General features: G+C 31.5%; 1 protein-coding gene across 3 annotated transcripts; it reads right to left on the reverse strand.

Annotated features, from left to right (window-relative positions):
• Positions 1–648: 648 nt before the first annotated feature.
• Positions 649–8,253, reverse strand: LOC115724616 (peroxidase 43). Of its 3 annotated transcripts, none has more exons than XM_061117379.1 (5): positions 7,966–8,253; positions 3,952–7,783; positions 3,664–3,846; positions 3,418–3,580; positions 649–1,298 (listed from the first exon to the last, which is right to left on the reverse strand). In XM_061117379.1, exons 2-5 carry the CDS (start codon positions 4,150–4,152, stop codon positions 868–870), a joined length of 978 nt encoding a protein of 325 aa, XP_060973362.1. In that variant the 5' UTR covers positions 4,153–7,783; positions 7,966–8,253; the 3' UTR covers positions 649–867. The 3 variants fall into 3 exon arrangements, with proteins under 3 accessions (XP_060973362.1, XP_060973363.1, XP_030509800.1); XM_061117380.1 differs by lacking the exons at positions 649–1,298; positions 3,418–3,580; positions 3,664–3,846 and having other exon boundaries at positions 5,266–5,481; positions 5,982–6,329; positions 6,419–6,478; positions 7,273–7,783; positions 7,966–8,220; XM_030653940.2 differs by lacking the exons at positions 649–1,298; positions 3,418–3,580; positions 3,664–3,846 and having other exon boundaries at positions 5,543–6,329; positions 6,419–6,478; positions 7,273–7,783; positions 7,966–8,239.
• Between the last annotated feature and the right edge of the window lie 16,006 nt (positions 8,254–24,259).

The following is a 24,259-nucleotide window of genomic DNA, read 5'->3' on the forward strand; positions in this document are numbered from 1 at the left end:
CGACGGTCCGACGAAGAAGGGGGGAACGACGACGAGCGGAGAATAAGGGGGAGGGGGACGCTGGCGTGCGACTGTGAAGAAGGGGGAAAGATTTAGGGATTTAGTTTTAGGTTTTTTTTTGTTTTAGTTTCTTTTAGGCAGGTATAAATTAATTTTTTTTAAAAATAATAATAATAATAATATATTACGGGTACGGGTTGAACCCGCCCGTTTATAGGCTAACCCGTACCCGCCCGCCAAACAGCGGGTTAAAATTTAACCCAATCCAATTTTTGCGGGTTTTTAATGGGCGGATTCTAATGGGTTAGGCGGTTCCCACGGTTTAGCGGTTTTTATGTTCAGGCCTACTTGGCTCTGTGTGGCAGTAAGGTGGTGCTTGTGGAGGCCTAAGTGCATAGTTCTGTTGAGGCATTTGTTAAAAATTAAAACCAAGTGGTCTAATTGGTGCAACTTATTGTTGGTTTCTATAAAAAAAATATATTGTATGATGATCTACTATCCCTCATTATATGTGTTCGAACAGGGTCATAATGCTGCCTTGGTTCACTTAGAAAACCTCCAATAGCATTAATTATTTTGTTGGTACTTCATACAAAATAGAACAAGTATCAGATGCCCCGTAAGTATGGAATAATTACAGCAATAATGTTTCTCTGAGATGATGCGGTAGACTTTTTATATATAGTCATAAAATATTTATAGTGTGTTGTTTGTAATACAAAAACTCAAATCAATATGAATATAAGTGACACCATTGTTTAATTAAGCTTATTAATTAATTAAACAGTAAACATAATACTAGCTGGAGGTACGTACATACAGATCTTATATAATATTTTATATGATGATCATTTCATCATCATTTTTTCAGTTGAATCTACTACAAGTTCTCCTAATCTCTCCTTGAAAACCAGTCTTGACACCAATCTGGCCCATCTTCACCATTGAGTCAGCAAAATCAGATTGAAAAAATGGTCGATTAAAGAGAGGATTATTAAAGAGACCAAGGTAGGAGTCCATTACAGTTCTTGTGGTGACATCGTCTCTAAGCCTAGCATCAGACTCCAACACAGCAAATCCATTCATGATGTTCTGCATGATGTGGATGTCAAATGTTTGTTCGCTCCCTTGGTCGATCGGCAGTCGTGCATTCACATCACCGTTCAGGGGGCATCTCGCCCTCAACACCGGAAGGAAACTAGGATTTATGGCAGGGTCGGATCCTCCTCCTCTGGGAAAAAAGTTGTACAACCTTTTGGTCATGAAGAAGCATGCTGTAGTTCCAATAGTATGCGCAGCTATATACGTGTATGTACACAACACGAATAGTATTAATTATTAGTATGAGTAATACACACATAAATTATATATAAACTAGACACATTTATGAAGCAAAATATTTCAAAGTGCATTTAACATGAGTTCCCACTTATTAAAAATTAGATGTAATTTCTCTTTACATATTATTATTCAATTGTATGGGATATAATTTTCATGTGATATTGAACCAATTTATAAATAACCTTTATTGATACTTTTATGATAACTTATACTACAAGTAGGTTCTCAAACTTTTTTAGGATAAAATTTTGTGTTTTATTGTTAATAGCTATACCACTATTAAATGTATTGTGAGTAGCAAAACTGAGATAATAAAACATATGCAAACATTTTACACATTGCATTTAAACATGATTACACATATAGATATTCAGCAACTTATAATACATAATCACACATTATACACATTACACTAAATGTGGGAAACAAAATTTAAGATAATAAGTAGAAATGGAAATTGACTAGTAGTTAATGTATGGGGAATGCAATCTCCGCTCCCATTCCCGCTACCTATTTATACCTCCATCCTCGCCCATCCCTATCTAATAACCTACGAATTCGGGGTAGGGGAATACCCATCGATTATGGGGAACCCATTGGGTATCCATTAAGGCAAAATGAAAAAAAAAATTAAAATAATTGAAAAAAAAAATTAAATTAAACCAATATTCTCACAAATGTTTATTATGCATTCATAATCCATAGAAGATAAAAGACAAATCTACCTAAAAAAGCATAACCTAGTAGAAAATAAAAACTAAATGTCTCAAAGTTTGAAAAAAAAAATCATAACCCTATAGTATCATAGTCTCATACCTCTCAAGCCTCCCAACAAATTAAAAATTAAACAAAGAATCGAGAAGAAAATATCTTTACACATGTAATTCACAATGATCATCAGTTTACTATCATCATTAAATTTTCATAATTTAAGCATATGATATATAATTTTGATTATGGATGATAATCAAAATAATCTTAATTATCAATGATATATATACTATATATATGTTAAGAATAAAAAAAAATTATATATATCTATATCGGAGTCGGATATGGTGTGGATAGTATTATCCCTGTCTCGCCCCATACCCGTTTTGGGTATTGAAATTGTCTCCCATCACCGCCCCATTAACCACCAAGACGGGAAATTCCCACCCCATTAGGGGCGTGTCCCCGCGGTTACCCATCCCCATAGTATAAATTTCTATCTCTAATAATAAGACCATTATACAAATTTTATATAAAAAAAATAATAATTATCTAATTTTATTATTACTCTTAAATTAAATTTAAATATTTATAATTATTTTTTTAAAAAAATTAATTAATTGATTGATTTAACGGTATTAGTTTAACCGTCAATTTTAATAGAAAAATATAAATTAAAAAAGTTACATAGCCATTTTTTTTTTTTTTTGAATGAAGAGAACTACATTTTTTGAAAAAAAAGAGATAACCACAATTAATATATAGATATATTTATGGGTAATTTTTTTCTGTTGATTTTATGGTATAAATAATAATAAATTAACCTGAATAAATGAGAGGAAAAAGACAGCCAAGTCTGTATATGGTTTGAAAATGGAAGACATGCAAAGAAAGCACACATAAAAACAGATTGAGTAATAAATCGATTATCTAACATAACATGCAGCCTCTCATGTCCAACCATAATCTCATCGACACAATACATTCAGACCAAAATAAGTATGTACACTAAATAAAAGGTCCAAACACCTGGTCACCACTATCTGTGTTTTTTCTTGGAAAATATAGTTACTTAATAAGACTATAATAATAACAAATAGTGAATTAATTTTATAATAATACACGACATGCAATAAGTAAATGTATATGTGTAGTGTATTTATATGTATATATATATGTTATTATTAGTTTTACTTTATAGCAAAAATTAAAGTAAATATACATGAACAAATATTATTCATATCATCATCATATATATATATATATCGATCACTTTGGGGTTTTTCACCAAACACACATAGTCATCAAACATGCATGCATAATGAGATGATAGAGTGAGAAAGAAGAGAGAGAAGAAAAGAATACCAGTTAGGACTACAAGGTCTCTATCTGTGAGCCCTTTCCTTAGAAATTTGGCCTTTATTAGCTGAATTGAGTCACTAACCTCTGGCATATCGCTCGCCAAAAGAAGATTCGAAATCCGACCATCCCTTCGCCCTGTAGGCACCTCATAAACCGGTCCCCGAGCCTAAAACATTATGTATATTCATCATTTTCACAAATAATTACCAAAATAAATACGAACAATAATAATAATATATAATTATATACCAAAGTAATGGCGTCTCTTGCGGCCAAGGCAACAATATCAGCACAAGAAACAACACCAGGGCAAATGACTTCTAATTCTCTTTTGGCCGTATCTATAACTTCAAAACCTCCTACACCTTGGTGCTGAAATGCATCTTTCTCCGCATTAGGAACGCTTTCAATCAGAATCGAACCATCACAACCCTGCTCCATCCCCCAAAAATCCAAATATATACATCTCATGAATCACCTATTTTTTAAAATGTATACATATTATGACATATAGTACATACATATATATATATATACCTGGACAAAACAGTCGTGAAAATGAAGACGAAGGAGCTTAGCGGCGGTGTTGGGGTTTGCAACGACGGCGTTTCGGACTACTGTCCGGACAATGGCCTCTGCGGCGGGGCATGATCCGCCGTAAAACCCAACTCTAAGCTGAGCATTAGAGGTGGTAATAAGAAGAATTTGACTAAAAAATAAGCCTAAAATCAAGCTCATTTTGTGTGGGTGTGTTTGATTATAGTTGGGCTATACACACATCGATCTCTCCACAATTTCTTTTTCTTTTTTAATTTTTAAATTTATTTTATTTATTTATTTTGGTTTGGAGGTGGAGAGAGTTTAGAGAAGAGGGAGAAATGATTTATAGGTGAAATGAGTTTTTTTTTTTTTTCGTAGAATTAATGTAAATTGTTTCGGCAGCTTTTAAGTTGGCAGCATTTGAAGAAAAATTATTATATAAATAAGAAGTCCTATGTAATATGTTTTTTGAATTGTGTGTACATGAAATTTATCACCTTCTTTGTCACATTTCATCTATTACTTTTAAAAATGGGAAAAGAAATATAAAATGGTTAGAAACAATATGAATAAAGTCGTGGAGATACGACTTCCACTAGGACCACGTTATAATATGTGTTATCTATAAATTAAATTGAACTTTTAATGCATAATTTTTTCTTCTTTTCTAGATTGATAGAAACAATAATTTATTCATATTTATTAAAGTGTTGTCTATTTTGACTGGCAATAAGTAATTCCTCACATGGTAAGGCAGTTATTACAAAATAAAATTTTAGGGAATGTAGTAAGGTACGTATTTTTTACCTAGGCACAATTATTTTTATGCATGCAAATTATTTAGCATTCTAATTTTTTATTCTAAGACGGTCTTCATTTGTAGTTATAAGGTGCCTTTAAATTTTTGAAACCTTTTATTATTATTTTTTTTTTTAAAAAAAAAAAAAGAAAGCTAAAAAATGTTTTTCGAACACAAGTGTTTGATACTGTTCTCATAAAACAATTTTAGAAACAAAGTAAAAAAAAAAACTGTAAAATTACGAAAACATGTAAAAAAAAAATCCAAAGTTTTCATCACTTACTCTTTCAAATTATTTTATTTCATTATTATTAAAAACTTTTAAAATATTTATCATTCTATAGATATATTTTTTAAAAAATATCAACCAAACATTTTTGGAAGAAAAAAAAAACTCTTACAATGTATCATATGAAATTTTTAAAAGACAATAAATTGGAGACTAAAAGATTTCTAACCATATGTAGTTTTTTTTAGGTGTCACTTTTATCAACTAGACAATTTTGTGTCAATATTGAAAGCTCAAGGACATTTTGTCATTTCGAATGGAAAATAACAAAATCCATATACAAGTGTATACTGCAAGGAATTTGAAACATGAACTCATTATTTTGTAATCTTTGAGAAAGATAGGGCAAGTACACACAAAAATTGAAGTATTGAATATTGATTCTTTCTTTATGTTTGTTTGTCAATTTCTTTTACTTCCCACTACTGAAAGGGAAAATCTGCAGTAAATAATAATAAAAATAGACATCATTCTCTATAATTGGAAAGAATGAAAATGAGTTGAGAAAATACACCTAATTCAAGTAGAGAAATTGAAATGCTATTAGCAAATAGCAACAATAAAACCTCATCCTCATACACAAAAATAGCAAAAGGTTCAAGCCCAAAGAAAATCATTATGGAGGAGGTCTTGTGTACATATTCAGCCTCGTCATTTGAGTTTCTATATGTATACCATTTCATCCAAATCTATATATCTAATATGTGTGCCTATAATTTGAAGGAAAGGATAGTAACTGGTAACAGATCAATGAGCAAAACTATGTAACCAGGTAAAGACAATACTCAGTTTAATCTAAATATAATATGCTATAGGTAAGATGATTTATTTTTTTTCCTGGGAAAAAAGTGGGGTATGAATTATGAAATGAAATAAAAGCCATGGAAGTCTTAACTTCCGGTATGAAAAGAGCAAGAGGGGTATGTGTATGTATTATACCTATATGTATGTTGAATTGTCCAGTGACCAAACAGCTTTAGATGACTAGTCAGAGCAAATTTCAGAAAATACTGGCAATCTCTTTTTGGCAGGGCCATAGAGAACCCCATTGATGTATGCATTAATACTTTCTCTTGATGGAGATTTCTTGGTTGAGGAAGAACATGGCAGAGCGACAATAATACCGTCGTCTTGAAGGCACCAGTCCCTTGAGGCCATGTCAAAGGAGGTGGTGCCCTTTGATGTGGTGAGTGAAGTGGCTCGGGTTGGTGTCATAGCCCGAAGAGGGGATTTTGGGCTATATGAGGATTGTCCTGGGCTATTCTTAGGCTTGCTGCTCACTGGTGTCTAGACATGAACAAACAAAATCTCAGAGAAATAGAAAGATAGAATGATTAGCAACTTAGCTATAAGATGCTGTGTTAATGGTCAATCACCTCGGTTTTGTTTTTGTTGATCAAACGAGTTGGACGGAGGTTTTCTTTTCCATGAGCAGCCTAGTGTGTAGAAGCGATTCATCAATTCAAATATGATATCAAAATCAAATGTAGTAATGTGATCAGAAGTCATCCCTCAATCAAGTTGAAAAGCAGAGAAAAGCATGATAACATAACAAAAAAAAAAAAAACAAATTGAAACTTCCAAGTTGCAATGTAGTAAGCAACAAATAGGCTCATTTAGAAAAGCAAATAAAAGGAAAGGGCAAAGATTGGATAGAGTCAATGGTAAACAACATAGTACCATAACTAGAGAACAACTAAAAACAAATGAAAAAAAATTGGTTCCTTGTGCAACAATCTAGCCAAATACTTTTACTAGAGAGAATATACCAGTTCCAGAATCCTTTCGAGTATAGCTTCTTTAGTAAAGGGTATTGATTAGACCACCATGGTAATGCAAAATATGTCTTTTATAGAAAGAAAGATGTACTGTAACTATATTCACTTTAGCAGACTCTAAAATCAAGACTTCAGAGCTTTAAAAAGCATATCTACTTCCCCCAATATTTGAGAAGGATCAACTATAAATGTTTCAAAAATGTAAAACCGACTACTTGGCATAACATATCGTAAATATGTTGTATTCCCTAATATCCAACTTTTGGTAAATATGCCCCGACTGACTATTCATATAATACTTTCTTTAATAAGATAAAATTACTTGAAAGTTTTTGAATTAACAAACGACACAAAATTAAAAACTCTGCATTGGATGTGTTCTTACGGAAACTACTTTTCCTTATCAAAACATACATTATTTTATAGTTAAAAGAACAGGGAAAGAAAGAAACCTGAATTTTGGAGCTGTAGCGAGAGCTTCCAACTCCGTTACTAACCGGAACTCCGTCCATTACCAAAACTTCCTCTCCCTCCACCGCCTTCACTGGTGTCCTGTAAACCTGCGACGACCGGTCCATCATGTTCTTCATCGGCGACAACACAGACGACGATCCGAATCCTCTGGAAACGAAACCGCTGTGTCCAGAATTACCATTACCGCCGTAATGATGGAACGGATTACAATGTTTTGTAGCATCGATCACCTTTTCTTCGGCCAATGCAAGATTTCCGGCGATTGCAGAACCAGAGCGCAAGTACCTAATGATCGAAGAGTTGTGGTCAGGATTATCGGCAAACGAATCGAAGGTTGCGCTAATGGCACTGGTCTGGTAACGGCCGCTGCTCCCAATCATCAACTGCTGTGTCTTCATCCCCGGCGGAATTTTTATTCTTGAAGGTTTGGAGTAATTGTTACCGCCATGAAAGTTTTCCATGGGTCTCGATTCACGAATCGCCTTAACTCTGCATGAAATCAAATTGAGAGGAAAATTTATTAGAATTTTCTAAATTCCCGCCCAAAGAAAGAAACTCAAGCAGAGAAAGATAATCAAAACGGAAAAACTTTAGTCTTCCGATATGTCCTTCCTCTGAGTGAGAAGTGAAAACGGAAATTGATCAAATATAGCAAATAATGTGTAATAAACCTGGGAGTTGAGACGTATAGAGGAGAGTGACAATGGCGGTTGAACTCTGAAAACGCCTCAGTTCTTATAATCTCAAGGGAGATTATCACCGAAACTAGAGGAAACCCTTATTCTGGATTTCTTGGAACACAAAACTCGAAACTTGAGTACCGAATACTGATTGGTTATTTATAGGTTGATGGTATGTGTGTGTTGCTCACTATAGCTAATACCTGTGCCCACTGGCATCTTGAATCGACTCTAATATTTATTCCAATAGAACACACAATCTATATATATATATATATATAAAAAAGAAGTATGAGGCTGTCACCTAGGGGTGTTCATCCGATCCAATCCGCACTTTTTTGGTCAAACAACATCCAATTCGCACTAAGTGCGGATTTCATATTTTGGATCCAATCCGATCCGCATAAGAGTTTAAATCCAATCCAATCCAATCCGCAATAATGCGGATTGGATCGGTTACTTTTTTAATAATAAATTATTTAATATTTCATAAAAAAAAAAAAATTAAAAAAAGACTATTGTTTCTTAATCTCCAATACTAATATCTATTTCCATCTCTATTTATATACAAATTAAACCAATATACATATATATCAATATATATATACTTATTTTTAGATTTACACTAAAATATATATGTATCTAATTACTAAAATAAATAAACTAGTATATATATATTTAAATTTTATGTGTATGTGTCTATGTGGATAAGAATTATTTTTCTCGTGTTTTTTATTACAAAATAAATAAAATGCACCAACTCAATATATTACTAAAAAAGATTAAGAAATTAGAAGTTTGTGTCTTTTTTTAATTAATATATATTACATATTATAATTTTTTAAAAATATATATAATTAAGTGCGGATTGGATTGGATCGGTTACTTTTTGAGGTCAAACAACATCCAATCCGCACAAGTGCGGATTTTAGATTTTTCAATCCAATCCAATCCGCACAAGTGCGGATATCCGCATTTTGCGGATTGGATTGGATTGGATCGTGCGGATTGGATTGGATCAGATACTTTGTGAACACCCCTACTGTCACCCTAAAATAGTTTTATTTACTCGAGATCTTTCTCTTTTTTTCATATTTTTTAATTACATTAAATATTAATTAATTTAATAATTAATAAAAAAAAGAAATTTTTACACCAAAAATACAAATTATACACTTTATTACATATAAACCTACACACGGTTAAAGCAACTTTTTTACCTTTTCTCTATATTTTATTACACATATACCACATACACATCACATCTATGCACTACTCACGTCAACTCCCCTATCAACCATCATGCATTCCTCAATCACTTCCCTCTCTCTTTTTCTTTTGTTTTCCTTTGATTTTTTTATTTCATTTCAGTTTTTTTTTTTTTTGAAATAACAAATAACATCCATTGTTGAACCTTAACTCCCCACGATTCCTCAACCATTTTCCCTCTCATTTTTGTTCTTCAAAATTTTTTTAACTCCCACTAAACCATCCCATAACATTTTTCTCTCTTTCTTTTTGTTTCCCAATCTTTATATAAAATGGATGTGACTCGTTCTTCTTCATCTCCTTCCCCTGTTCAAAAAAAAAATTCAAAATGGGTTTGAAATCACTAGCTAATAAAGCTAAGGGAAAACGTCCTTTTATTGAGGAGGAAGACTCTAATTTTGCTCCTCCATTAACGAAGCGTGGGAGAGCTCCTCCTAAGAAGAAAACAAAGGTCGGTGTGCAAGAAAAAATGGCTGAAGATGTTTATGGGAAAAATAATAATGTTGGTGCTGCTGTTCGAACTGAGGTTTATTTTCGGTTTCATTTTCGTTTCCCCCCATTTTAAACATTTTCTTGTATTTCCATTTCATCGTTTTGGTTTTTTCTAGTTTGTGATATTTTAGGTTTTTCATTTTAAAATTTCGTTTGGTTTTCTTTGGATTTTTAGGACTTTAATTTTGTTTAATCAATTTTATTTTGTTCTTGGTTTTGGCATTTTAGTTTGTTTCTTATTACTTTCGTTTCATTTTTGTTGTGTTTTATGTTCTGTTTGTGTTTCTAGTTTTTTTTAGATATTTTGAAACATTTGTTTTTGTTTTAGTGTCTCTAATCAGTGAATTTGAGTTTTTTTTTTCTAGTTTTTTAATAGTTTAATATGTTTATGTATGATGTGTTTTGGGAATATTATTAGGTATAGTTGTTTGCTGTTCTTTTTTAGGTAACAATTCGATTTAGATGTTTGTAGTTTATATTCGTAGAGTTGTTTCTGCTTGTCAGTTTGTTTTTAGTTTTTTTATAGTTTTATTATAGTTTGTATACTTGTTTATTTACAATTTATATTTATTGTTGCAAAATAGTGTTTTTTTAGTTGCATTCCAGGACCTCTTTCAGCTTTCGTTGTAATTCTTCATAGTTACAATTGACTGAAATGTAATGTCCACTAGCTTCATAATTTTCATAATTCATTCGATCATCAAATTGTCCATTGCAGAAGACTAGGAATGGAATGTCTTTTTTTCTTGTGATTTTGAAATTGTTATTAGTGCAAGGCAACGATATTGAAACTGGTTTGATTCTGTTATGAAATAGAGTAGAAACTTACTTCTATTTTCTTCCCTTTGTTCAAGTCTTATATTTCCTGTTCTGATTCCTGCTTTTGTCATTTTTATTTATTTTATTGCTGTTAATAAACTATAATAAAACTAAAATGAAACTATTAAGAAACGTTTAAATTTATTTCAGAAACTAACTATTTCTCAAAGTGTTTTCTCCTTTTCTTATTTCCAAAATAAATTCTTGCAAACAATTGAATTAAACTAATATAAAATAATGATGCAACTGTAAATCAATTTGAAAAATCACAACACTTAATTCAATTTAATATAGTTGTGGTCATTGTGCTTTTTCATCAGTTTTATTTGAATCAGATCAATTGAATTAATAGTTGTATTTTTATCGTTTTGGTTTCATTTTGGTTGTTTTGCAGTTTTGAAACGATCGCGGTATTTTCACCTTCATCGTTCGCTCTGTACAGCTGAAGGCTTAGTGCATGTGGTATTTTTGTAAATATTTGTATGTGGACTGTATAAATGTTTAATGGGCCGGCCCAAAGTATTTTTGTAATTTTTTTTCCTTTTTTGTATTTTTCTGTTTTTTTCCCTAAAAAAAATTCAAAAAAATAACTAATTAAAAAAAAAACATCATTCCACGTTTTGCTTAACATCATTAAATAGTTTTATTTTTTTTTTTTTTGTTTTTATTTTTCTTTCTTTTTTCTTTTAAATTAACATTTTTAAAAATAACATTTTCTTAAAAAAGTTCACACGTTTTGCTTAAATTAATATTTTTAAATTAACATCATTAAATAGTTTTATCTTTCTTTTTTTTTTTTTTGGTTTTTTCTTTTTTTCTTCTTTTTTTTTTTAATTAACATTTTAAAAAATGACATTTTCTAAAAAAATCTCACGTTTTGCTTATCCTTTTTTAAAAAAAAAATTAAAATTTTTAAAAATGATATATTTTATGGCTTTTTAATTTTTTTTTCTATCACTTAGTAGAATTTATATATATCCTAAATTATTTCTCTTAAATTCGTAATTCAGTCTACTATAACTTCTCTTTTCTTCTCTCATGATGGAGAATAAAGATTAGAGTTTGTAGAATGTGAGAATTTCTTATAAGTCTGTGATTTTTATTGATGAGAGATGATTATTATTTTATTCATATTTTCCCTCTATTGTTTTTTTTTAATCATTTATCAATTATTAAATACTCAATATATTTACCATTTATCCTATAGGAAAATCTAATGCAGGTAATTAACAATAAAAAAAATTAGTTTCTAAGTTAAGAAGCTATTAAATTTATTCTTAGGTTTTTATTAATCTTTTAGACCTCTATTTAGTTTATTTAGAGATATTTCTTATATTAGTGTTTTGTTATTTTTTTATTTTTTTTTTTAAAAAAAAAACGTGATAGCTAAGTGCTATATAATAGATTTGGAGTTATTATTTAAAAAAAAAATATAAAAATTTTAATCTTTTAGACTTCTATTAGGTTTATTTAGAGGCATTTGTTATATTAGTGTTTTGTTAATTTTTTTTTCAAAAAACCGTGATAGGTGATATATAATAAATTTAGATTTATTATTAATATTTTATAATCATTAGTTAATTATATTTAAAAAAATTTACTATGATTTTTTAGTTTCAAATATGAATTCCAATTTATATTTTCTTATTATTATTTTATTTTTTTCTCATTTATTATCATTACCTAAATTTAACATTTTTTTTTATAATTTTTAATTAGTTTTAAATTTGAATTCCCATTAGATTAGATATTTTCTCATTTTTTATTTAACTTTTTTAATTTATTGTTATTAATTAAGTTTATGATTAATTTTAAAGTATTATTAATTTTTTTTTTAAAAAAAAGAAAAATATAATGAATAAGAGTAAAAGGAGAGACAAAAATAAGTATGTTATTGTTAGGTTTTATGCCCTAAATAAAACTCCATTTCAATGTAATCTATTTTATTCAACATCAATAAAGAAACAGAAGTATTTTTCATTCATTTGTGTATGTTTTGGCTCACTTTATCAATTGCTTGTCTAATTGATTTATAAATTCATCTTAAACCCTTTTCACATACTTGATCATGTTTATTGTGCTGTCATCACATTGGAAAGTAAACATGACTATGTGAATAAAGTTTCCTAGATTTATCAGACACTGGGTTTTACTGATATGATAATCTACAACAAGAGTTTACTTGTATTTGGAGAAATACTATGTTCTTTCCAGAACATTGGTTAAAGTAAAGCTCAGGTTGGATGCATGGAGTATGCATCGGAAGGGACCGATATTGAACTTTGAATTAGATTTAATTAAAGTTACCGTAAAATCTATTCAAGTCAATATCGCCAAGTTGATCCTAGATCAAATGATCTTAATCCTGTTATGATTAGGCTCAATCTTGAAAGGCTATTCGTGTTCTTTGATTTGTTAGTTAAGCCTACTTTTAGGTCAGGGTGATACGTACATTTTGGGAACACGGTAGTGCAATTGAGTGGGAGCGCTAGCATAAACATGGAATCTATAGCTTCTATCTGGCAAATAGTAAGCAAAGGATGATTTCCTTCGAGCTTGACCAAACGAAAATAAATGGTGGAGATCTCATTTCACATAAGCTGAAATATCATTTATACGGGGTCAAGTGTTTTAAGGATAAAATACATAGTAGGGTGTTACGGTAATTTAATCCCTTTACTGTGTAGATCATTCATATAGAGGATCATTGATCAAATTAGGATTATAACAATGGATAACTAATGATGTGTCTATATGGTGGAACATATAGAGCATTCTATATACTGAGAGTGCAATTCTAAGTTCTATGCGTGGATTCAACGAAGAATTAATAAGTTAGTGAATTTTAGTGCTAAATTCTTGATCTACTTATTGGAAGCTCGCTATATAGACCCATGGTCCCCCCACTAGTTGAGATAATATTGTTTGTAAGACTCATGTAATTGGTTTTGATTAATCAATTATAATTCACAAATTAGACTATGTCTATTTGTGAAATTTTCACTAAGTAAGGGCGAAATTGTAAAGAAAGAGTTAACAGGGGCATATTTGTTAATTATGATACTTTGTATGGTTCAATTAATAAATATGATAAATGACAATATTATTTAATAATTATTTATAGTTATTAAATAGTTAGAATTGGCATTTAAATGATTGAATTAGGAAATTGGCATTTTTGAGAAAATCAGATACAAAAAAGTGGTAAAATTGCAAAATTGCAAAAATCAAGGCCCAAATTCCACCTAGCCTAGGGCCAGCCACTTATGTTATCTTTTTTAAATGATTTTTTCATTATTTTAATGCCATATAATTCAAATCAAACCCTAGAGGAATGCTATAAATAGATAGTGAAGGCTTCAGGAAAATTACACTTTCTGAATCAGAAAAACCTGAGCCTCCACTCTCTTCTCTAGCTGCCACTCTCTCTCTCTTTTCTTCCTCAAAATTTCGAACCTCTCTTAGTGATTAGAGTAGTGCCCACACACATCAAACAATACCTCAATCATAGTGAGGAAGATTGTGAAGAAAGATCAACAGCAAAGGAGATACAACATCAAGGATTCGAGAGAAGAAGATCCGTGTTCGGATCTTGATAATACTCGCTACGTAAAGGAATCAAGGGTTAGAGATCTGAACGGAAGGAGTCATTATAATTCCGCTGCACCCAATGTAAGGTTTCTAAACTTTATATGTGTTTAATTTATCGTTTTAGAAAGTTCATATTTAGGATGTTAATAAACATACTTGTGAGTAGATCTAAGATCCTGGTAAAATAATATCCAACAACTGGCCTCAGAGCCATGGTAATTGATTTACTTACATGAAATTTGGACTTTAAAACGATTGTTTGTATGTTCTTTGGATGGTATCATGTTGTATTGAGTGTTATTTGATGAATGATTGATGTTTGTGAAATTTTCGTGATAAATAATTGTGATTTCGATTCTGTAATTATTTTTATTGGATAGTATGGAAAAAATTAAGCAAGTTAGCCTTTTACAGAACTCAATTTGGATTTTATTTGAATTAGTTATGATTTTTTGAAGATTTGACAAAATCGGGGCTGTGCTGATATTTTCTGCGATCGCAGAACTGTCCGTACAGTTTCGGTTTTTTTTCCCTTTTCTTCAATTTTTCATACCTTTTCATGGAATTAACTTCCAAATTTTTGTATAGTTTTGTATATATACTAATACTATTCCTAATTCAATTCTAATTATCATTTTGAATTAATTTATTTTTTTTTAAATTAATTCAAGATATTAGTGTAATTTGAATTTGAATAGAATTAGTAATTATCTTTTTGCTTAAAAACCTATCTTATTTTTAAATTTGATTATATTTTTTTTAAATTTAAGGTCAGATTTTTTAGATATTTATAATATCTTTTGAGATATTTATAATATCTTTTAAGATATTTATAATATCTTTTAAGATATTTTTAAAAATATCTTTTAAGATATTTATAAAATCTTTTAAGATATTTTAAAATATCTTATCTTTTAAGATATTTAAAAATATCTTATCTTTTAAGATTTTTTTTTAAATCTTTTTAGATATTTTGACCTTATTTAAAATAAGATATTTATAATCATGTAATTTTAAATAGATATAAGATAAAAAGTAGGTTTAATTTTTTAAATTTTTTTTAAATTTTCGAAATTTATTTTTTAATTCCGAAATTATTTTTTTCGAATATTAAATTTTTATTTAATTATTTATTTATTCGAAATTTATTATAAAAAAATAAAAAAAAAATAAAAAAATAAAAAATTAAATAAATCCTACTTCCAACTATCCAAATTAACCCCGTTGCAGGAGTATGTGTTTTAACTTATGTGTAAGTTTTCAAAACCTATTATTACTTGATTGCAAATAGCCATGGTTACCTTTTGCCAGATCTAATGATCTGATGGCTCCCTTGGTCAAGATAATAATTTGTAACAGGTATAATTTACAATCTTCTTTCATCTGTGTATGACCTAGCAACATGATAGGACCCATCCAAAGTGTGCCTGTGTGAGCCTATGTGTTTAATTTTATTATAGATGCATATAGGTTAATGTTGCTAAAATAAATTATCATAATTATTGATAGGATTTATTTAGGCCCATTTAGTTTTTGGGCCTATTCAATTAATAACAGTTGTTCTTATTAAGGTTAAATTCCTCTCTTTTGGGCCTTGTGTGAGAGTTGGGAGCCATAGAAGTGGGTACGACATACTGAACCCAGCACCCCCTCACACAAACTACCCCAATTGTGAAGGCCCATTTGCCTGATTTGAATGATCGTACTAGGGTTAATTACACTAGTTTAACCTAATTAAAATTGAATTAGCAACATAATTAATTTCATTTATTTTGAAATTAATTTAGAAAATCATAGTTTAAAGAATTTAATATTCTAAGCTAAACTATATGTATTTTCTTGTATTTAATTAAATATAGAATTATAACCATCTAGATTCTTTCTGGAACTTATTTTAAATTTTTCATTAAATATTCCTATTTAAGTTGATATTTAGTTATACATAACTAACCAACTTAAATCGAATATCTTTTGAATTCAAAATTTTAAATTAAGTTGAGGAATTTTAGGAATTGGTTATTAAGATTCTTTAGATATTTTTTAAGTTGATATTTTTCAAATATTAACTTAAAATGGAATATCTTAGATATTTTTAGGTTAATATCTTTTTTGAATATTTAACTTAAAATATCTACAAAATTAAGTGGTTACAACTTAATTTTGAATTTAATTAAATCTGATTTGAAAGATATTTAAGTTGATTTTTTTAGATTCTTTCTAAAACAACTTAAACAAGATATTTTCAAATTTGTTCCATTTAAAATTCAAATTTTTGAATTTAATTAATAATTGAAAATTAATTAAAGTTGATTTTTTATTTAAATCAATTTTGATTTTTAATTTTTCATTATTATATTATGGAACTTATTCGATATTTATTTGAATTTATTTTTCAAATTTAAATAATAATTGAAAATTAATTAAAGTTGATTTTAATTAAACCAACTTTAATTTGTAATTTTTCATTATTATAATATCGAATATTATGATTATACAAAATACATATATATCTTTTTTAAACAATGAGCTTTTAATCAAAAGATATTCGATCTCCATTGTTGGTCTTACAATAGTTAAACTTATTCAATATAACCTCGAGACGCTAGACTTCGTCCCCTATGGATGGTTATTCGTTGAACACTTTTAACACCGTAAGATTTCATTTGATAAGTGTTTTGTGAGTTTTCGTCTCTATTTAGACTCTCCCCTACGGTGACTACTTAGAGATAAACTCATAGAACATGAAACAATGGTGGAAGCTCATAAAATGAGAATAACCTTGACTCTCGCCTACCGGGACAACGTTGGATTCTCATTTTGATCGAATAAAAGGTTGCTAAAATGTTTAATTTTAGATGAGCTGACAACTCTATTCAACTAATGTTATCTTTGACTCTCGCCTACTAGGGACGCATTTCATTATGTTGGAAACCTTGGAAAATAAACTATGTTAGATTTAGTATTTCTATAACATATGTCATGACTGTTATTTTCTGAAACTTGTGTATGAATTTTGAACCAAAATCTTACTTCTGTTTTATTGATGTGTTGTAGTGTCTATAATCCCCTTCTCATTCCACTCCTAGTTAATATCTTAGCAATTGAACTTGAAGTTATAAACTCCTTGTCAGAGTAATACTTCACATATGCTCATGATGGACTTTAAATTCCGTAAGCGAGTAAGCTGGGAATTGTTCACTCTGAAGAGCAAATAGTTCATAACTCCATAAATCCTACTACTTCAAGCTTAGTTGAGAAGATAAGAGAAAGTGATTCCACTTCCTCAAGTTATACTTCACAACAAAATGAACAAGCAAGAACAACAATTAACAAACGAATAAGCAGTAATGCTTTAGTCTTCGAATCATGTGTGTTAGAGAATGATAAATCCATTTGGATTCTTGATTCGGGTCTACAAACCATGTAAGTTGTTCATTGCAATTGCTTGAGAATTGGAATTATTTGAAATCCGGAGAGTTGAAACTTAAAGTTGGTAATGGCGAAATGGTTTCGGTTAGAGCTAGAGGAAAAGCCAAACTCAAGTTTCAAAACAAAATTTTGGAATTAGACAATGTCTTATACATCCCAAATTTCAAAAGTAGAAACTTAGTTTCGTTTCATGCTTACAATTGCAACAATACAAATTAGATTTTTCGGATTACGGTTCTACCATTTCTCGAAATGACATTCGCGGATTTGTGTTGCATCCATGGAACAGGGGCTTTATGTTCTTAGACCAGAAACACCATTTGCCCTACATAACGAACTTTTTAAAGTAGCTAAACCTAGAAACCACAAAAAGCAAAAGATCGATGATGATAATGAAACATATCTATGGCATTTACGTTTAGGTCATATAGGCTTTGATAGACTCAATAGGCTAACCAAAGACGGTCCATTGAAAAATGTCGTCTTAGGTGAATTGCCGGTTGCGAGTCCTGCGGGAAGGAAAAATGACTAAACGTTCTTTCTCTGCAAAGGGAGAGCGTGCCAAAATCCCTCTAGGGTTAGTGCATTCCGATGTCTGCGGACCTTTGAATGTCAAAGCCCGAGGTGGTTATGAGTACTTCGTCACTTTCATTGACGATTACTCTAGATATGGACATATTTACCTTATGCATAAGAAATGCGAAACATTTGCAAAGTTTCAAGAATTTCATGCTTTGGCCCAAAACCAATTAGGTAAATCATTAAAGATCTTGCGAACCGATAGGGGTGGAGAATATATGGATATGCGGTTCAAAGATCATTTAATTGAACTTGGAATTGAATCTCAATTAACCGCCCCTAGCACTCCACAAAGAAATGGAGTTGCGAGAAAGACGGAATCGCACGCTTTTGGAAATGGTTAGGTCTATGCTTAGTTTTTCAACTCTACCTACGTCCTTCGGGGATATGCAATTCGGATGGCAAATCGACATTTTAAATGTTGTTCCATCTAAATCAATCCCCAAGACACCTTTAGAACTTTGGAATGGTCGTACACCTAGTTTACGCCATTACGTAATGCAGGGTGCCACCGCTCATGTCTTAAGAAAGAAAGACGGCAAACTTGAGTCACGTACCGAAGTTTGCATGTTTGCTCGGTAATTCTAAAGAGACTAGGGGTGGACTATTTTATAGTCGCAAGGATGATAAAGTGTTTGTTTCTACAAATGCCACTTTCCTTGAAGATGACTATATTAAGAATTTCAAATCACAAAGTAAAGTAGTGTTGGAGGAAATGCTTTCAGATATAAGTCCTTCCAATGTTCCGTTCTCTTCCACACGTGAAGAGGACAATCCCACTCCCTCAGTTGAACAACCGAGCAATCTACTACTAAAGTTTCGTTCGAAGACAACCGTACCTCGTCGTAGTGGGAGGGTTTCAACAAAACCTGCTCGTTATGGCTTGGATGGTGAAATCAATATGGTCGTAGGTGACGGTATTGATGACGATCCATTAACCTATAAACAGGCAATGGCTAGTCCGCAACGGAAACGATGGTCAGCCGACATGGATTCAGAAATGGATTCCATGAAAAAGAACAAAGTCTCGGGAATATGTAGACGCACTCGACGACTATCATCCGATAGGATGCAAGTGGGTTTACAAGAAGAAAAGAGGAGCCGGAGGCGAAGTCGAAACTTTCAAAGCTAGACTTGTAGCCAAGGGTTATACCCAAAGAGAAGGCGTGGACTATGAGGAAACTTTTAGTCCCGTTGCCATGCTCAAATCCATCCGAATTCTTCTCTCCATAGCCGCGCTTTCGATTATGAAATCGGCAAATGGATGTCAAGACCGCCTTCCTTAATGGGGTACTTGAAGAAACCATCTATATGGAGCAACCAGTAAGGTTATGTTCTTCCAGGCGGGAAAAGAAAGTTTGCAAGTTAAACAGTCTATCTATGGACTTAAGCAAGCTTCTCGCTCATGGAACAAGAGGTTTGATGAAATCATCAAGACCTACGGCTTTCTTCGTAATGAAGATGAACCTTGTGTTTACCAACTCAAGGAAGACCAAATAGTAGTATTCCTGGTCCTTTATGTTGATGACATTTTGATCATTGGAAACAATGTCAAGAAAATGACTCACATTAAGGAATGGCTCAACACTCAATTCGATATGAAAGATTTGGGTGAAGCAGCCTATGTTCTTGGTATTCAGATTATCAGAAACCGAAGAACGGATCTCTTGCTCTCTCTCAAACGACCTACATAGACAAAGTCTTAGAGAGATTCTCCATGAGCAACACCAATGGGGCAAACATGCCTACTAGATATGGTATTCGTCTATCTAAGGAACGATCCGATCGATCCTCAAGCAGATAGAGGACATGGCGAAAATTCCCTATGCCTCTGCGGTTGGAAGTCTAATGTATGCAATGTTATGCACTAGACCCGACATCCGTTATGCCGTTGGAATCGTGAGCGAGTATCGGTCTAATCCAGACAAGAACATTGGAATGCGATTAAGTATATTCGAAATACTTAAAGAGTACAAGGAATCTTGTGTTAGTCTACAAGGGTGGTGCTTTAAATCCCATAGGCTACACCGATTCGGATTTCCGGGCAAGTCTTGAAGACAGAAATCAACATGCGGGATGGTGTTTACTCTTGGGGGTGGAGCAGTGGTTTGGAGAAGTGCTAAACAAACCGCAATATCGGACTCAACTATGGAAGCCGAATACATAGCGACGGCGAAGGCTGCTAAAGAACTTGTCCGGCTAAGAAAGTTCTTCACCAAAGCATAGGAGTTGTTCTGGAATGGAAAAGCCTGCGGTACTACTCGTGATAACAATGGAGCAATAGCAAACAGAAAGAACCTCGAAGCCACAAGAGAAGCAAACACATTGAAAGGAAGTATCACATTATCGTAGAATACGTGGCAAGAGGGGATGTACTAGTTGAGAAAGTTGACACGAGAGGACAACCTAGCCTGATCCATTTACCAAAGTCTTGGCCGTGACGGCCTTTGAAAAGCACCGTCAGAATATAGGATTAATTGATATGTACTAATTAGTTTTATATTAGTGCAAGTGGGAGTTTGTTAGGTTTTATGCCCTAAATAAAACTCCATTTCAATGTAATCTATTTTATTCAACATCAATAAAGAAACAGAAGTATTTTTCATTCATTTGTGTATGTTTTGGCTCACTTTATCAATTGCTTGTCTAATTGATTTATAAATTCATCTTAAACCCTTTTCACATACTTGATCATGTTTATTGTCTTGTCATCACATTGGAAAGTAAACATGACTATGTGAATAAAGTTTCCTAGATTTATCGGACAATCGGGTTTTACCGATATGATAATCTACAACAAGAGTTTACTTGTATTTGGAGAAATACTATGTTCTTTCCAACATTGGTTAAAGTAAAGCTCAGGTTGGATGCATGGAGTATGCATCGGAAGGGACCGATATTGAACTTTGAATTAGATTTAATTAAAGTTACCGTAAAATCTATTCAAGTCAATATCGCCAAGTTGATCCTAGATCAAATGATCTTAATCCTGTTATGATTAGGCTCAATCTTGAAAGGCTATTCGTGTTCTTTGATTTGTTAGTTAAGCCTACTTTTAGGTCAGGGTGATACGTACATTTTGGGAACACGGTAGTGCAATTGAGTGGGAGCGCTAGCATAAACATGGAATCTATAGCTTCTATCTGGCAAATAGTAAGCAAAGGATGATTTCCTTCGAGCTTGACCAAACGAAAATAAATGGTGGAGATCTCATTTCACATAAGCTGAAATATCATTTATACGGGGTCAAGTGTTTTAAGGATAAAATACATAGTAGGGTGTTACGGTAATTTAATCCCTTTACTGTGTAGATCATTCATATAGAGGATCATTGATCAAATTAGGATTATAACAATGGATAACTAATGATGTGTCTATATGGTGGAACATATAGAGCATTCTATATACTGAGAGTGCAATTCTAAGTTCTATGCGTGGATTCAACGAAGAATTAATAAGTTAGTGAATTTTAGTGCTAAATTCTTGATCTACTTATTGGAAGCTCAGTTATATAGACCCATGGTCCCCCCACTAGTTGAGATAATATTGTTTGTAAGACTCATGTAATTGGTTTTGATTAATCAATTATAATTCACAAATTAGACTATGTCTATTTGTGAAATTTTCACTAAGTAAGGGCGAAATTGTAAAGAAAGAGTTAACAGGGGCATATTTGTTAATTATGATACTTTGTATGGTTCAATTAATAAATATGATAAATGACAATATTATTTAATAATTATTTATAGTTATTAAATAGTTAGAATTGGCATTTAAATGATTGAATTAGGAAATTGGCATTTTTGAGAAAATCAGATACAAAAAAGTGGTAAAATTGCAAAATTGCAAAAATCAAGGCCCAGTCCACCTAGCCTAGGGCCAGCCACTTATGTTATCTTTTTTAAATGATTTTTTCATTATTTTAATGCCATATAATTCAAATCAAACCCTAGGGGAATGCTATAAATAGATAGTGAAGGCTTCAGGAAAATTACACTTTCTGAATCAGAAAAACCTGAGCCTCCACTCTCTTCTCTAGCTGCCACTCTCTCTCTCTTTTCTTCCTCAAAATTTCGAACCTCTCTTAGTGATTAGAGTAGTGCCCACACACATCAAACAATACCTCAATCATAGTGAGGAAGATTGTGAAGAAAGATCAACAGCAAAGGAGATACAACATCAAGGATTCAGAGAAGAAGATCCAGGTTCAGATCTTGATAATACTCTGCTACAGAAAGGAATCAAGGGTTAGAGATCTGAACGGAAGGAGTCATTATAATTCCGCTGCACCCAATGTAAGGTTTCTTAAACTTTATATGTGTTTAATTTATCGTTTTAGAAAGTTCATATTTAGGATGTTAATAAACATACTTGTGAGTAGATCTAAGATCCTGGTAAAATAATATCCAACAGTTATTATATTGTAGCAAAGATAAAAATAAATATGGTATTATTCGCTAATTAATATCTAACACCATTTAAATTATAATTTATTAATTAGTGACTACAAAAATTAAAAGTATAAAAATATATATATTTATGTTAGGTTTTATGCCCTAAATAAAACTCATTTCAATATAATCAGATTTACTTATTAATATAGATCAGAAATATAATGTTGCATGGTTCACATGATTTATTTCATGATTATATGTACATAATGTATGAATTCATCTGAAACCCTTTTCACATACTTGATCCTGTTTATTGTGCCGTCAATACATTGGAAAGTAAACATGACTATGTGAATAAAGTTTTCTAGATTTATCAGACATAGGGTTTTACTGATATGATAATCTACAACAAGAGTTTACTTGCATTTGGAGAAATGCTATGTTCTTTCCAGAGCATTGGTTAAAGTAAAGCTCAGGTTGGATGCATGGAGTATGCATCGGTAGGGACCGATATTAAACTTTGACGTAGATTTATTAAACTTACTGTAATATCTATTCAAGTCAATATCGCCTAGTTGATCCTAGATCAAATGATCTTAATCCTGATATGATTAGGCTCAATCTCGAGAGGCTATTCGTGTTCTTTGATTTGTTAGTTAAGCCTACTTTTAGGTCAGGGTGATACGTACATTTTGGGAACACGGTAGTGCAATTGAGTGGGAGCGCTAGCATAAACATGGAATCTATAGCTTCTATCTGGCGAATAGTAAGCAAAGGATGATCTCCTTCGAGCTTGACCAAACGAAAATAAATGGTGGAGATCTCATTTCACATAAGCTGAAATATCATTTATACGGGGTCAAGTGTTTTAAGGATAAAATACATAGTAGGGTGTTACGGTAATCTAATCCCTTTACAGTGTAGATCATTCATATAGAGGATCATTGATCACATTAGGATTATAACAATGGATAACTAATGATGCGTCTATATGGTGGAACATATAGAGCATTCTATATACTAAGAGTGCAATTCTGAGTTCTATGCGTGGATTCAACGAAGAATTAATAAGTTAGTGAATTTTAGTGCTAAATTCTTGATCTACTTATTGGAAGCTCGGTTATATAGACCCATGGTCCCCGCACTAGTTGAAATAATATTGCTTGTAAGACTCATATAATTGGTTTTGATTAATCAATTATAATTCTCAAATTAGACTATGTCTATTTGTGAATTTTCACTAAGTAAGGGCGAAATTGTAAAGAAAGAGTTAATAGGGGCATATTTGTTAATTATGATACTTTGTATGGTTCAATTAATAAATATGATAAATGACAATATTATTTAATAATTATTTATAGTTATTAAATAGTTAGAATTGGCATTTAAATGGTTGAATTAGGAAATTGGCATTTTTGAGAAATCAGATACAAAAGGTGTTAAAATTGCAAAAAGCAAGGCCCAATCCACTAAGCCAAGGCCGGCCACCTTTGTAGGCTTTTTAAGTTGATATTTTCATTATTTTAATGCCAAATAATTCAAACCTAACCCTAGTGGAATGCTATAAATAGATAGTGAAGGCTTCAGGAAAATTACACTTTCTGAAACAGAAAAACCTGAGCATCCTATCTCTCTTCCCTAGCCGCCACTCACTCTCTCTCTTTTTCCTTTGATTTTCGAACTTACCCTAGTGATTAGAGTAGTGCCCACAC

The sequence above is a fragment of the Cannabis sativa genome, chromosome 6 (genome assembly GCF_029168945.1).
Source record: "Cannabis sativa cultivar Pink pepper isolate KNU-18-1 chromosome 6, ASM2916894v1, whole genome shotgun sequence".
NCBI lineage: Eukaryota > Viridiplantae > Streptophyta > Magnoliopsida > Rosales > Cannabaceae > Cannabis > Cannabis sativa.

Coding starts and splice junctions, on each gene's coding strand:
- LOC115724616 (XM_061117379.1), bottom strand. CDS start 4,152: ATGAGCTTGATTTTAGGCTTATTTTTTAGTCAAATTCTTCTTATTACC. Junction 3,847..3,951: donor TTCACGACTGTTTTGTCCAG/GTATATATATAT, acceptor GGGATGGAGCAG/GGTTGTGATGGTTCGATTCT. Junction 3,581..3,663: donor CAAGAGACGCCATTACTTTG/GTATATAATTAT, acceptor ATAATGTTTTAG/GCTCGGGGACCGGTTTATGA.